General features: G+C 47.5%; 1 protein-coding gene across 5 annotated transcripts in view; it reads right to left on the reverse strand.

The window, feature by feature from the left end:
* Positions 1-277: 277 nt before the first annotated feature.
* Positions 278-16,850, reverse strand: part of lmo3 (LIM domain only 3) — a 93,880-nt gene continuing 77,307 nt past the window's right edge. For 4 of the 5 annotated variants that reach the window (XM_078420179.1, XM_078420178.1, XM_078420182.1 and 1 more), the window contains exons 3-4: positions 16,632-16,757; positions 278-1,666 (exon numbers count right to left, since the gene is read on the reverse strand). In XM_078420179.1, the coding sequence (XP_078276305.1) occupies positions 1,561-1,666; positions 16,632-16,757 (232 nt within the window). In that variant the 3' untranslated portion in view covers positions 278-1,560. The remainder of the gene's footprint in view (positions 1,667-16,631; positions 16,758-16,850) is intronic. The other variant, XM_078420181.1, reaches the window with a different exon arrangement.

Genomic DNA, 16,850 nt, shown 5'->3' on the forward strand with positions numbered 1-16,850 from the left:
TTCAATTTAATTCCATTCCATCCACAATTCGTAATGAAAACAAATAAACACAATTTAAATGTGCAACCAAACCAAAGCTTTTTGAAAAATGTTCCCACATACTGTTTCGTGAAGGCAAATTGCATTCAAGATGCACAAATGTTTGGTGTCTTTCAAATCTAAGTGCTGTGGATTTAAAAAAACACCTCAATTTATATCTACATCGAGCGGTTTCTACATGTTCATTTATTTTGTGTGATATATACTGTATACCTTTTCAAAAGTGCTCATTTGCAGTGAGCTTCAAGACTTGCTGGATCACGAAAGCAGAATAAAGTTGACAAATGCTTTAAAACCATTTAGTGTCTGTTAAAAGGCTGCCAAATTGCAGATAGCAGTTAGTCATTCAGCTGCTAGTCATTACTGGGGTACATCAAAAGAGTGAAAAAAAACATACAAAGATCTACAAGCTTCATTCATCAAACCCTTTAGGCAAGAGTATTTCTGAACCTGCTAATTTATCAGAAATGTGCTCTCGTTAGATCTATATTCAGTCTTGGTGGCACTATTAAAATGTACATGAATATGAAAATGAACCAAAACCACTTTTGTAGCAGGTATAAAAAAAGACTACGTTCGTGATCCACACGAGGTTGCACAAAACCGCTGTGTAAAATTGTTTGTTGGACAAAATTATTTTTTAACTGCCAGATAAAGCTATTCTATTAGAAAGGATTGAATGAGAAAGTGCTGGAGTAACTCAGCGGGTCTGGCAGCATCTCTGGAGAACATGGATAGGTGACGTTTCGGGTCGAGACTATTCTTCCCGACCCCGAAATGTCATCTGTCAATGCTCTCCAGAGATGCTGACTGACTCGCTGAGTTACTCCAGCACTTTGTGTCCTTTTGTGAATCAACCAGCATCTGCAGTTCTTTGTTTCTACGATTGTACTGGCAAAGTTCTTGCTGTGTTGTAATGCCAACCAGGTTCTAAGGACGTTAAAGGCTTGGCCACTCCAGGACCTTAACATCCAAACCGTTAGACAAATTAAAGTGCATAACGTTGCGGTTTTGACAATTTTAATAGAAAGTGACACTTCAGTTAAAATAGTTGATAGAATACAGAAAGCATAATCAATTATACAATAAATCTGAACACTGATTGTACTAAATGCAACTGTACCAGGAAACAAAAGGAATGAACACAAATGTTAACACAATAAAACTGTATTTCATTTGCGCTTCAGATATTACAATATAGTATGTACAAGAGTCATTCAAAATAAACATCTCATGCCAAATAAAAAGAAAAATTATAAACTGAAAGCAGCAAAGAATAAAAGGGATTCATCTCCCTCATGACAAAGCCCAATATGTACAGGAGGTCTAAGACATTCAACTCAGAACAGGAACAAAATGACTATATACTGTTTTCTTCCCATTTTTCTTCCAAACACGGCCACCAGCTCTGCGTACCATGCGTCTATTTCTATTAGTTCCTGTTTCAATTTATATTTACATGTTAAGTAAACCGTACGGAAGTTAGTGCTGAGAACTAATCTGACAGAGGGGCTCCGGAGGTCAGCGGACTTGCGATGCATAGCCTTCTTTCATCAAACCTTCCTCGTAGTCTGTCTGGCACAGAATCATATTGTTCTTCAGGAAGAATTTATCTCCGACACAAAACCTGAACACACAAGAGGGAGAGGAGGGAGAAGAGAGGAGAGGCGTTAAATATAGGGAGCAAACAAGTCCCGCGAGAAATTGCAGTAGGTTGTGGATGTAGCCCGGTCCATCACACAGACCAGACTCCCCACCATCAACTAACTCCATCTCCACTTCACACTGCCTTGGGAAAGCAGCCAACATAATGAAAGACTTGTCCCACCCCCCATTATTCCTTCTTCTCCCTGCTCCCGTCGGGCAGAAGGTACAGAAGCTTGTAAGCGCGCACCACCAGACTCAGGAACAGCTTCTTCCCCTCTGTTATCAGGCTTCTGTACGGTCCTTCCGCAAGCTAGGGTACTGTCCGATTCACCTCTACCCCATTGTGGACATTGGACTTTGTCTCTGGAACTGGTGCGCTACAATGCTGAGAACTCTATTCTGCACTCTGTATCTTCCCCTTTGCTCTACCTATTGTACTTGAGTTTGGCTTGATTGTATTTATGTATCATATTATCATATCTGATAGAGCTGCGTGTAAAACAAAGCATTTCACTGTATCTTGGTTCACGTGATAATAATAGACCTAAATCTAAGTGGACAGGATGCTCCGATAGAAACAGAATGTTTTAATGTGTAATACACCTGTACATTTCAATTATAACAGGTATAACAGGTATAACAGAGCTTTATTTGTCATTCGGTACCGAAGTACCGAACGAAACTACATAGCAGTCATAGAAAAAAAAACCACAAGACACATAGCCCCAACACAAACGTCCATCACAGTGACTCCAAACACCCCCTCACTGTGATGGAGGCAACAAAACTTCCACTCTCTTCCCCACGCCCACGGACAGACAGCTCGTCCCCGACCGACCCGCACAGTCCCCGCACCGGGCGCTGAAACGTCTCGCGGCCGAACCGGGCGATGAAAGGCCCGCGACCAAGCCTTGCACAGCTAAGTCCCGCAGCCGAGCCGCACCGGGCGGTGTTAAGTCCCGCAGCCGAGTTGCACCGGGCGGTGTTAAGCCCCGCAGCCGAGCTGCACCGGGCGGTGTTAAGCCCCGCAGCCGAGCTGCACCGGGCGGTGTTAAGCCCCGCAGCCGAGCTGCACCGGGCGATGTAAAGTCCCGCAGCCGAGTTGCACCGGGCGGTGTTAAGCCCCGCAGCCGAGCTGCACCAGGCGGTGTTAAGCCCCGCAGCCGAGCTGCACCGGGCGATGTAAGTCCAGTGGCCAAGCCGCACCGGGGGATGTTAGGCACCGCAGCCGAGCCGCACCCCGCGCCGTGAGGAAGAGAAAAGTTCCCCACACCCACCCACCCACACCCACCCCCCACACACCACCACCCCCTCCCACACATACACAACCAAAAAAAAATATATAAAAATCATCCCAACACCGACACTCAACAAAAAAAAGACGGACAGACTGCTAGTCAGCCGCTGCCGTTAGGCACCTTCACCGAGCCAGACCTGTGACTCAATTGTTTGGTGTGGGTTCCAATTTTCTGATGGAAAGCCACATTCGTCTGTTACCTATACATAACGAGTCTACATAAAGGGTTCTTAACTGCAGGCTCTTAAGCAAATTACAAGCTTTGCAACCATTTGAATTTAACCTTCAGTGGCTTTTGTTTCTACTCTATCAAACCCAGTTAAATGACTGCACGAATATCCAGGCCAGCGTAGTAACCTCTGCTAGCAAGCTTTCATGTTTGGAGAGCTGTTTACTGATGACGTTCCAATGTACTGACAGAATTCCCATCGGCAATAAAGTTAAACGGATTACATTTAATATCGAAAGCAATGCAAAGTTCCGCGATTCTCAAGTGCAGAATTCAGAAGCTTTTCAGACCTATTAATTCCTGACAAATTCCAGGCCTCTGCCTCTCTCATCCAAATAGGTTTCCCTCAGAACAGCTCCGCAAGTTGAAACTAGTGAATGGAAGATTTAGAAAGAAGGAACTGCAGATGCCAGTTTGGAAAACAAAACAAAAAAAGACACAAAGGCCTGGAGTAACTCAGCGGGTCAGGCAGCATCCCAGGAGAGCATGGATAGATGACGTTTCGGGTGGGGACTCTTATTCGGACTGATTTTAGGGGGAGGGGGGAAGAAAGCTTGAAGAGAGGAGGGGAAGGACTCCCACGCTCCACATCAGCGTGGGAGATGATATAGGTGGACACATGGAGGGAAGCTTTTGAAAGGCAGATGGTTTTATTGAAAATATCAAGAGGTAGAGATTTATTCTTCACCACTTGCATTAAACAGAGTGTGGTGGCATCCAGAGAAGGTCAAACTAATTTTCAACACGAGGAATGCAGAAAGTATGCACAGGTACGATGAGTATTTATTGTAGAACACAGAGCATAGACAAGAGAACAGAGTAACACAGTTATACTTATATGAGTATCATATACTTATATGATCTGATTGTATAGCGTGCAAACCAAGCGTTTTAATGTACACATGACAATAATAAATCTAAACATAGACATAAGTGAACAGGATCCTCTGTTGTAAATAAAGACTATCGGTGTATAGTATATACTAGTGTATTAGTGTATGATGTATACTAATAGGCCCACAATGACCATGCTGAACATGGTGCCAAGTTACATTAATCTCATCTGCTTGCTCATGATCTATTAAACAGCTGACTAAGAAAACAAAAAATCTATTTTCCTTTGTAAACAACTGATTTGTATTTCCAATTAATTTTATTTTGCAGAATTTACCTAGAACATGTAACAAGTGTAGCACAGGAACAGGCCCTTCGGCCCATGCTGAACATTATGCCGTTAAACCTTCTCCTCTGCCTGCACACAATCCACATCTCTCCATTCCCAGCATATCCATGTGGCTATCCATTAACCTCTTAAACACCACCATCGTATTACCTCCATCATCACCCCCGGCAGTGAGTTCCAGGCACCCACCACCCTCTGTGTTAAAAAAACAAACTTTTCTTTGCAAATTCACATTGTCAGTAGGATATTCTGGGCTGAATAGCCTTGTAAGACAAATGTTCAACAAAGACAAGAATGTTTAAACAAAAGGAGGGCAAGGTAAACAAGGCCAATCTATTGCAGTCTGAAGAAGAGTCCCGAACCAAAACGTCACCTATCCATGTTTTCCAGAGATGATGTCTGACCCGCTGAGTTACTCCAACACTTTGTATCCTTGCTAGGTTAACACTTGTTCTTATATTCCCTTTGGCAACCAAAACCAAACATTTTTATTAGACCATATACACTCACTATTTGTAAAATATATCAATATTGTATCAATATTGAAATTATTTTTTTGTAAACCAGTATCTGCAGTTCCTTGTGTCTCCTCTTTCATTAAATCATTAGGAGATGCAAGAAACCATTGTAATCCTGATCAAAACACAAAGTGCTGAAGGAACTCTGCCTGTAGAAGGTCAGGCAACATTGTGGGTGAGTAGTTTGAAGGGACCCGACCTGAAACGGTATATGTCCATTCCCTCCATGGATGCTGCCTGACCTGCTGCGTTCCTCCAGCACTGGGTGTCCTATCCATTCAATTCTTTCCTGTTCTGCAGCAAAGCCAAAGCTCAAAGCCAAAGGTAAAGTAGACACCTTTCCTAATTGCAAGGATGCCCCAACTCATGTCATTGAGTGATACTTTCATGTTCTTGTTCTATGTCTGTATAAAACTTGAGAGTCTTCAAGGTACTACAGAAGTCTTTATTACAGTAACTCAATGCTGGCAGCAAGACAACTAAAATGGCTGCAACCCCACAATCTGTGTTTGCAGCTAAGATAACTATGTACAAAAAATCTCCCTTTGTCCTGTGCAGTGCCACCTGCTGCACGGGAGGAGCAACGGGTCCTCCCACCCCACACAGTCCATCAAACATCACAGATACAGCATGGAAACAGCCCTTCGGCCCAGCTTGCCCACACCGACCAACATGTCCCATCTACACTAGTCCAACCTACATGTATTTGGCCCATATCCCTCTAAGCTTGTCCTATCCATGTACCTGTCAAAATGTTTCTTAAATGTTGTGATGGTACCTGCCTCAACTACCGCCTTTTGCAGTTCGTTCCATATACCTACCGCACTTTGTATAAAAAAGTTGCCCCTTTGGGCGGCACAGTGGCGCAGCGGTAAAGTTGCTGCCTCACAGCGCCAAATCCGGGTTCGTTCCTAACTACGGGTGCTGGCTGTACGGTTTGTATGTTCTCCCCGTAACTATGTGCATTTTCTCCGGTTTCCTCCCACTCTCCAAAGAAATACAGGTTCGCAGGTTAATTTGGCTGTGGTAAAAATTGTAAATTGTCCCTCGTGTGTAGGATAGTGCTGGTGTACGAGGTTCACTGGTCGGCACAGACTTAGTGGGCTGAGCGGCCTGTATCTTTAAACTACACTACTTTGAAAACGTTCCCCTCCTCTCTCCAAAGAGACCCCTCTCTCTCGCTGCACCCCCTCTGTGGATCCTCCTGGCCTCCGGCTCTTTGTACTTTTACATCCCTCTAGTTTCCCTCTCTCCTGAGGAAAGGTCTCGACCGGAAACCTCACCTATTCCTTTCCTCCGGAGATGCTGCCTGACCCCTCTGAGTTACTCCAGCATTTTGTGTCTGTCTAAACTAAACTAAACTTAGGTTCCTATTGAATATTTCCTCCCCTCACCTTAAACCTATGTGCGTTGCTGATACATTATTTATCTCGTGTAGTTACTGCTGAACTGTGGAAAGCATGACTGTCCATTTGCACGCACTCCCTCAAAAAGAAATATGACACTGGCCAGATAATCTGCTGATGGAGAGGTAACGTTGGAGGTTGTGTAGCTCTCTGATTAAGAATCCAGAGTCCGAGACTATTGATCGGAAAAGATTAGTTTCTCCATCATGGCAGCTCGGAACTTTAAATTCAAGCAAATGAAACAAGCTAAACTAAAAGTAATGACGGTGCCACTCACAGTAACCATGAAGGGCGGCAGATCGCCATGGCAACCACCCCTTACCTGGTCCGGCCTATGCATGTCCACAGCCTCAATTCAGGGCGAGTAGGAGATGGTCTAAAACTAACGCTGGCATTGACACTAAGGTTCATGTCGAATGCACAAATAAATAGGACAAATATAGGCCAGGGAAATGAGGAACAGCCCCGTTCTTCTTCAAAATGGTGCCACACAATCGTTCACCCCCACCCGAGGTGATGAACGAAGCCTCGATTTACCATCTCATCGCAGAGGTTGCACCCCAGGATGCAAATGTCAGAGACTAGAGGGCATAGCTTAGTTTAGTTTTGTTTCGAGACACAATGTGAAGACTGGCTCTTCGGCGCAATGAGCTCGCACCGACCATCGACCACCCTGTACACTAGCACTATCCTACACACTCGGGACAATTTACAATTTGCAGAAGCCAATTAACCTACAAACCTTTGGAGTGTGGAGGAAACCGGAGCAGCAAGAGAAAGTTCTGATCACCCCACGAAATTTCGGCTCGGGAGCCTTTTCCAATGGACAGGGGACGTTTTGGGTCAGGGCCCTTCTTCAGACCGGTGCCTGCAGAAGGTGTCCCGACCTGAAACGGCGTCTGTTCATTCCCTCCCCAGATGCTGTCTGACCTGTTGAATTGCTCCACCACCTGATGTTTTGCTCAAGATTCCAACATCTTCAGTTCCTTGTGCCTACGCAAGATTGTTCTGTTTTTATAAAAAATAAGCAGAAGCAGCAAATTTGATTTCACTTGTCATGCAAAAGAAGCGCGTAAACATATTTTCAATTTATGGTTGTTTCTACATAAGGGCAGAGGTTGATTCACAGCCAGATCCTCTTTGAAGATTTGACACTTCAAGGGATAACGCACATACTCATTCAACTTGATTCATTTCTGCTGTATTTTACATTAACTGTTTAGCTTTAAATGATAGAATTGCAATATAAAACATTGTTATTTACAAGGGTAAAGAGATGACAGAGTACTGCAATTTAATTTAAGATTTATGCATAAGTAGATTCCCCTCTTCCATCAGGCAAGAGGTACAGAAGAGTGTAAAGACACACCTGTAGATTCAGGGACAGTTTCTTCCCAGCTGCGATCAGGCAACTGAACCATCCGATCACCAACTAGGACCTGGGCTACTATCTACCTCACTGGAGAAGCTCAGGCTGTCTGGAATCAGACTTAAAACTGGAATTTATCTTGCGCTAAACGTTATTCCCTGTATCATGTATCTATCTGTACACTGTGAATGGCTCCATTGCAATCGTGTATAGTCTTTCCGCTGACTGGTTAGCACGCAGGATTAGCTTTTTACTGTACCTTGTTACATGTGACAATAAACTGAACTGGACCAAAACTAAACAAATGTGTGATGTACAGTAATGCTTTTTAGTCTGGAACAACTGAGCTCCCTGAATGTTGTAAAGTAAGTACAATAGATAAAGTGGTAAGGAAAGAGGATGGTATACTTGTCTGCATTGATCGGGGCATTAAGTTAAGGAGTCAAGACGTCGTGATGCAGCTTTACAAGACTTTGGTTAGGCCACATTGGAGTAATGTATGCAGTTCTGTTCACCCCATTATGGGAAGGATTTGGAGGCTTTGGAAAGAGTGCAGAGGAGGTTTATCAGAATGCTGCCTGGATTAGAGGGTATTAGCTATAAGGAGAGGTTGGACAGCCTTGGACTGTTTCCTCTGGAACGTAGGAGGTTGAGAGGAGACCCGATAGAAATATATAAAACTAGACCAAGTGGACCCGTTGGGCCTAAACCTCTCCTGCATTGGTGCAGCACCCTCTCCTCCTCCCCCTCCCCTCCCCCTCCCCTCCGCCTCCCCTCCCCCCTCCCTCCCTCCCACTTCCCTCCTCCAACCCCACCCCTCCACTTCCCCCCACTCCATCCCCTTCAACCCCCCTGTGAGGTGAGAGGGGCAGAGTTTTATGGAGATGTGCAGGATAAGTTTTTTTTTACACAGAGGGCAATGGGTGCCTGGAACGTGCTGCTTGGGGGTAGTGGTGGAGGCAGATACAATAGTGGGATTTCAGACGCTTTTAGTTTGGCAAGTGGATATGGCAGGGAATGGAGGGATATGGATCACGCGCAGGCAGAGGAGATCGGTTTACCATGGCATTATGTTTGGCACAGACATTTTGGGCCAAAGAGCTTGTCCCTGTGCTGTGCAGGACGGTTGTGATCTGTGATCTGTGTACTGTGTTCTAATGCTCACACAACTGGCTTATTTACGGAATCATAAATTGCGTATGAGGAGTTAAGGGTGGCGCGGTGGCACAGCGGTAGAGTTGCTGCCTTACGACCCGGGTTCAATCCTGACTACGGGTGCTGTCTGTACGGAGTTTGTACATTCTCTCTGTGACCGCATGGGCTTCCTCCTGGTGCTCCGGTTTCCTCCCACACTTCAAAGATGTACAGGATTGTAGGTTAATTCACTTTGGTAAGAATTGTAATTTGTCCCAAGTGTATCGGATAGTGTTAGAGTACGGGGTGATCGCTAGACAGCATGGACTCAGTGGGCAGAAGGGCCTGTTTCCACGCTGTATCTGTGTATCTCGAAAGAGCTAAAGTCGAAGTTGAACACAAACAGAGAGTTGCACAAGGCTCGCCACTTAGCCTGGCATGACGGAACAACTGCGGATGAGAACAGAAGACTGCTGTGTGTTTGTTCATCAGCAGGGAACAAGCTCAGAGATGATCCCAGAATGGAATTGTATAAGAAAATAACTGCAGATGCTGGTACAAATCGAAGGTATTTATTCACAAAATGCTGGAGTAACTCAGCAGGTCAGGCAGCATCTCGGGAGAGAAGGAATGGGTGATGTTTCAGGTCGAGACCCTTCTTCAGACTGATCATTCCGAGATGCTGGATGACCTTCTGAGTTACTCCAGCATTTCCAGAACGGAATTGTGTCAGGTTTTGGCTAGAAAATGCAAGCAGAACAAGGAGAACCTTAGACAGCCAGCTCCTGTCCTGGCTGTGCTGGCAAGGGCACTTTCTAAGTAACTTTGAAAGAACAACAAGACTGGAGACCTACAGACGCAAATAGGAAACAGTAAACCCAAGGTATAAAGGCTGGCCCGCCAAGGACGGATGGAGGACGTAGGATGGGCCAGGAGGCCCAGCTCACCCGCCGTGGATGGAGGACCTGCACCGCAGACCAGGAACCCGTCCAGAAGGCCAGGCTCGCCCGCCCAGAGTGGAAGGAGTGGGCCGGAGGGCCGGTAGGCAGACCGGTGGCGGGAAGGATGGTGGAGTGGGCTGCAGGAGGCCCTGCAACAGCCTCGTGCTTGGCTGGACCTGCCAGTGGGATAACGCTGAACTCATGTGAACAGGTCGGTGGGGACTCAGTGGGCCGAAGGGCCTGTTTCCAGGCTGTATCACTAAACTAAACTGGAACAGGCCCTTTGGCCCACGATGTCCGTGCCTAACGCAATGCCAATAGAAACGAACCACATCTGCCTACACGACCCGGAGCTCTCCATTCCCAGCAAACATTCTCCAAACCATTTTTCTCAAGGCCAGGGGAAACAGACAAGGATTTTAGAACCATTTTTGGAAACCTTGTGCAGCCTTGTAGCTACATTTCCACGGGATGTATGAAGTGCCATCCCTGGAATGGATGGTTGGATTTCGTCTGGTTTAGTTTAGTTTAGAGATGCAGCGTGGAAACAGGCCCTTCGGCCCACCGAGTCTGTGCTATCCAGCGATCCCGTACACTAACACTATCCTACACACTAGGGACAATTTACAATTTTTACCGAAGCAATCATATTACAAATACTAATCAGTTTTAGTTAAGAGATAGAGCATGGAAACAGGACCTTTGGCCCACCGAGTCCACGCCCACCATCGATCACTGGTTCACACCAGTTCTATGTTACCCCACTTTCTTATCCACACCAGGGGAAATTTACAGAGGGCCAATGAACCTACAAACCCGCACGTCTTTGGGATGCGGGAGGAACCCGAAGCACCCGAATGAAACCCACGCAGTCACACAGGGAGAACATGCAAACTCCACACAGACAGCACCCAAGATCACAATGGAATGCGGGTTTCTGGCACTGTGAGGTAGCGGCTCTACCAGCCACGTCACTGTGCCACAGGATTGAGGATGAGCAATATTGAACACAATAGTCCATGTGTGTCGTCACTGTTGGGAACATGCCTGTGCTCCAGTGGATCATGTGGCTATATTTAAGAGGGATTTAGATGTGGCCCTTATGGCTAAAGGGATCAGGAGGTATGGAGAGCAGGCAGGTACGGGATACTGAGTTGGATGATCAGCCATGATCATATTGAATGGCGGTGCAGGCTCAAAGGGCCGAATGGTCTACTCCTACACCTATTTTCTATGTTTCTATGACATATTCACAGCCAGCGTTTGAACATGAGAGGAGAAGCAGCAGCATCATGAGGGGGCATCTATTCTCAGCAAGTTCAATGACTAGACCACATTAACCAGAGTTTACCAGCAATACCCGCAGGGATTACGTACGAGTGTTTAATAGCTCAGTTGGCGATAATGCAGAGCCCAAATGGACGCACATCTTACACAAAGCTGCACCTCCTTGCCCTTCTAGATCAAGGAGACTCGAGCAGTCAGAAGTCCGAAGAGCACCTGGAGATGTCCTCTAGTAGCCTCATGTGAACAGAGAATGGTACAGCACAGGAACAGGCCCTTCAGCCCACAATGTCCTTGCTGATCACGATGCCGTGTTAAATTAATCTGCACGTGATTCATCTCCCTCCATATTCATGCGCCTGTCCAAAGGTCTCCTAAACGCCACCATTGTACCTGCCTCCACCACCACTGCTGGCAGCGTGCTCCAGGCACCCAGCACACTATCTGTAAAAAAACTTTCCCCGCCTATCTCGTTTAAACTTTGCCCCTCTCATGTCAAAGCTGTGCCCTCTAGTATTTGTCATTTCCACCCGCGGAAAAAGATCTTGACTGTCGACCCCATCTTCTTGGCCCCCCTCGGTCATGGCTGACCATGGGTGATGCATCCTAGTTGGCTGCTTGCTCCAAACCTCGGCTAGAGCAGCGTCGCTTGTCGCTGAAGAGACCAATGCGGGAGTGACAGTCTCTGTCGCAAAGGTCACATTTGTGTGCGGTCTCCGGTCTGTTGAAGTTGCCGCGCTCCTTTCTGCGTGCCCGCTTGTCTGCCGCTGCGTTCAGCAGTTTCTCTTCCCCCGTTTTGAGATGTTGGTTCAGGGTACCTCTCCACCTCGTGCGGCCAGCTGCAAGGCTCTCCCAGGACTCCACATCGATGTCAAGCGCCTTCAAATCTCTCTTGCAGACATCCTTGTAACGTAGCTGGGGGCGGCCGATGGTTCTCCTCCCAGATGTCAGCTCTCCATAGAGGATGTCTTTTGGGATACGGCCATCCTCCATGCGGTGGACATGGCCTGCCATGGTCTGCCTGCGCTGCCTGAGCAGAGTGTACATACTGGGAAGGCCAGCGCAAGGCAGAATCTCGGCGTTGGACACTCTGTCTTGCCAGGATATACCCAGGATACGGCGGATGCTTCTAAGGTGGAAGGTGTCGAGTCTTCTCTCCAGTCTGACATATGTAGTCCATGCCTCACTGCCGTACAGCAGCGTGCTGTTGACACAGGCGGTGTAGACTGCTATCTTTGTCATCACTATCAGCTTTGGATTGGTCCACACTTGAGTTGTGAGGTATCTATGCCTCTCATCATCTCATATCCTTCCATCAGGTCTCCCCTTATAACCTCTCATGCTCCAGAGAAAACAACCCAACTTTGTCCAAATTCTCCGACTAGCTAATACCTTCCAACCAGGCAGCATTCTGGTAAATCTCGTCTGCACACTCTCGAACGTCCTCACATCCTCCCTGTAATGGGGCAATCAGACCTTCGCACAGTACTCCAAATCTGCATAAAGTGCTGGAGTAACTCAGAGGGTCAGGTATTTAGTGACACTGCCTGACTCGCTGTGATACTCCAGCACTGTGTGTTACTTTTGCAACCAGCATCTGCAGCTCCTTCTAGAGGGTGTTGGCTTAAGGTGAGAGGGGAGAGATCATTTGCAGGCAGATAAGATTTGGTGTTGGGGTCATGATCAGCACAGACATTGTGGGCCGAAGGATCTCTGTTACTGTGCAGTTCTGGTCCATGTCCTATGTATTTAAGATGGACCTCGGGGGGAACTTTGTTCACTTAAGTAGTCATCCGTATCTGGAATGAGCTTCAGAGGAAGCGATAGAAGCGGATACAACTACGATTTTAAAAGACATTTGGGCAGAGAGATGAATAGAGTTTCGAGGGCAATGGGCCAAATGCCAACAAATAGGACTAGCCGCAGTATACTTACTTGGTCGGCTTGGGCAAGGTGAGCCGAAGGGCCTGTTTCAGTGCTGTACAGCTCTATGACTCTATGCTACCGGGATTTCACGTGTGGCTGCGCCTAACGGCTGCGGCTCGCTGGCAGTCTGTTTGTCTTTTTTCCTTTTTTTGTTTGTGTGTTGGTGTTGGGATGGTTTTTGTTTTTGTTTTTGGCTGTGTATGTGTGGTGGGGTGGGGGGGTGGCGGGGTGGGGTTGGGGAAACCTTTCTTTTTTTAGGTCTCTTCCTCGGGGCGCGGCTCGGCCGCGGGGCCTTCCATCGCCCGGCGCAGCCTTCCATCGCCCGGCGCGGCTCGGCCGCTGGACTTAACATCGCCGGCGTGGCTCGGCCGCGGGACCTAACAGTGCCCGGTGCGGCTCGGCCGCGGGGCCTTCCATCGCCCGGCGTGGCTCGGCCCCTGGACTTAACATCGCCGGCACGGCTCGGCCGCGGAATGGTTCAGCGCCCGGCGCGGCTCGGCCGCGGGGCCTTCCATCGCTCGGTGCGGCTCGGCCGCGGAACGGTTCAGCGCCCGGCGCGGCTCGGCCGCTGGACTTAACAACGCCGGCGCGGCTCGGCCGCGGGACCTAACATCGCCCGGCGCGGCTCGGCCGCGGGGCCTTCCATCGCCCGGTATGGCTCGGCCGCAGGACGTTTCAGTGCCCGGTGCGGCTCGGCCGCGGGGCCTTCCATCGCCCGGTATGGCTCGGCCGCGGGACGTTTGAGTGCCCGGTGCCGCTCGGCCGCGGGGACTTCCATCCCCTTGCGGGGGCTGTGCGGGTCAGTCGCCTCGGTAGGGGTCGAGCTGCCTGTCCGTGGGCGTGGGGGGAAGAGAGTGGATGTTTTGTTGCCTTCCATCACAGTGAGGGGGTGTTTGGAGTCACTGTGATGGATGTTTGTGTTGGGGGCGTGTGTCCTGTGTTCTTTTCTTTTTTGTTGTGTTCTGTGACTGCTGGAAATGTAATTTTGTTCAGTATCTCGGTACCAAATGACAATAAAGTTCTGTATTGTATTGTATTGTATTGTATTTACAACAGGATAAATGTGCAGGATCAATGTCCCATGCTTTTTCTCCAGAAAGGCTGCCAGACCCACTGAGTTACTCCAGCACTTTGTGCCTACCTTTGGGATAAATGTATGGCCTGTTATTCATTTGTGTAGGAAGGAACTGCTGATGCTGGTTTAAACCGAAGATAGACACAAAAAGCTGGAGTAAAGGGCCTGTCCCACTTAGGCGATCTTTTTATGCGACTGCCGGCGACTGTCAAAGTCGTAGCAGATCGCCAAACTTTTCTTTTACCCGACGACAATGACCACGACAATGCCGAGTCAGGTCGAGATTACACCGTCTACGGAAACATCGCGAAATTCCCACGATGTCAATGCTTCTCCGGCGTCCTAATCTTTGCTGAAATCACTGACATGTCGGTAAGTACTTGAGATTTTGAACTATAACATCTTGTACGGGTTTCTTAAAAACCAAGCTTCACGGTAACAAGGCATTAACTGGATTAACTACCAGTTTACTAATGGCAGTATTAAGAAATTTAATTTAAAAAATGGTTAATTGGATCTTTGTGCAAAGTGTGTGGGCATTCTTTGAAAATGTACGGGAGATGCATATCTGGTTTCTGGGTTGCATATCTGGGTTTTGAGCCTACTTTAAATGTAATGGCTGATGGCCATGAACATCACGAAAATTCCCACGTTTACCTGACCGTCAAACTGTCGCCTCCAATCTACCTGTCAAATGTCCTGACGGTAAATAAATTAGTTAAACACAAGTATTTTATGGTATCTTGAAATGACTTTACTTATTTTAATATTATGTGCTTCCACATGCGTCTAAGAGAACCTAGCAAACCTGGGGACAGCAGGCGACAGCGCCTGCAATAAGCAACGATACCTGGCGACAAGCCAGCTGTCGCCGAGAGATTTCACTCCGGATGATTTCTCAGCGATGCGCTGAGATCCACTACGATTCTTGGAAGACTCCTCACGATGATGCCCACGACACCCGGCGAACTGTCAGCGACAGCCTAGTCACCGGCAGTCGCCTTAAAATCACCTAAAGTGGGACAGGCCCTTTACTCAGCAGGACAGGCAGTCTGAAGAAGGGTCTCGACGAGCGCACGGATCGGACGGACGAGCGCACGGATCGGACGCGGCCTGCAGCGGCACGGAGTGGCGGAGCAGCGGTGAGACACCGACACCATCGCCAGGCCAGGCCCTGTAACTCCCACCCAGTGCCGTCGCCAGGACAACGGGCCTTTATGGCCGAGACAACCCTGGATGTTTTTATCAACTCTGAACTTGAAGGGCACAAGATGGCGCCTCATGTACTACCTCAGTGTAATGTACTATTCTTACACTTGGGTATGATTGTGCTTGTGTACAATAAGATTTTACTGAATTGTAGGCGAAAAAAGGAATTTCACTAGTTACATGTGACCATGAAGTACCATTGAACCATTGTGTTAAACAATTAAGTACTTTCAATGAAGCCAGAGACAGAGTGAGACAGACAGAGACACAGACTGAGAGACAGAGAGACAGAGAGACAGAGAGAGACAGAGACAGAGACACACAGAGAGAGACAGAGAGAGAGACAGAGACAGAGAGACAGAGACAGAGACACAGAGAGACAGACAGAGACAGAGAGAGACAGAGACAGAGAGAGACAGAGACAGAGAGAGACAGAGAGACACACAGAAACAGAGATATACATTACGGAAACAGATCCTTCAGCCCAAGTTGTCCAAGCCATCTAAGCTAGCCCCATTTGCTGTATTTGGCCCATGTCCCTCCAAACCTTTCCTATCCATATATCTGTGCAAGTGTCTTTTAAATGCTGATATCGTGCCTGCGTCAACTACCCCCTCTGGCAGTTGTGTGAGTTAAGAAAGTTAAAACCTGGCGACTTAACCTCCCCCTGCATACAAATTCCCCGTCAGAAGCCAACACATGCTTCCATTAATTTCCTAAAATATTAAATTTAATATACCCACGCCTCAGCCACAAGCTAATGAACAAACATTCCACAATGTATCATTTTTATATTAGATCCTACATATTTATAGACCTCAACGCAATTATGACCCTCAGGGGCTTGGCACGAGCAAGCCAGCCCCCAAAGGCAGTGGAAAGCTTAATGAATTTCCCCACTAATGTGTGGAGCCAGGTACTTGGCAACTACTGATAGCTCCATCACTATTTAAACATGCTGTACTATTAATCGGTTTAACCCTGTAAGCGCGATCAGTTATTCAAACTTAAGCATCAGAACCCCGTCAACATTTTCAATTAATACTTTATGGTGATAACTCCAGCATATTAAGTTGCTGGGAGAACACTCAGCACCTTTTCCAGGGGGTGGGGGGAAGCATTATACAGTCAAGCCAGCCTTTGTCGTGATTAATGGGCAACATTTTCTACAGTCAGAAAATCTAATAAAAAGCAGATGGGTTTCAGGGAAAAAATGATTTGAATTAACAGTGAGCACCAGATGTTACATTCTTTTAACTAATTGGATTTCCGCGTGTGCCTACGACAAAGAGGAGGTTTGATCGAGAGAGAGAGAGAGAGAGAGAGAGAGAGAGAGAGAGAGAGAGAGAGAGAGAGAGGAAAAAAAAACTTTACCTCTGATTGCACAGTTGACAGGCAAAGCAGTCCAGGTGATAAACGTTGTCCTTGGCCCTCATGACCATCTCGAAGGCGGGAATCAGCTTGCTGCATGCGGCACAGTTGCCCGTCACGCCAAACAACCTGCAGGCGAGCAAGACAAATGATGAGAGGCATCGATCGGGCAGTGTGCGGGAAGCTGCTGCCAGATGCTGGTTTACACCGAAGATTACCCCA

This window comes from Rhinoraja longicauda, chromosome 23, assembly GCF_053455715.1.
Source record: "Rhinoraja longicauda isolate Sanriku21f chromosome 23, sRhiLon1.1, whole genome shotgun sequence".
In the NCBI taxonomy this organism is placed as follows: domain Eukaryota; kingdom Metazoa; phylum Chordata; class Chondrichthyes; order Rajiformes; family Arhynchobatidae; genus Rhinoraja; species Rhinoraja longicauda.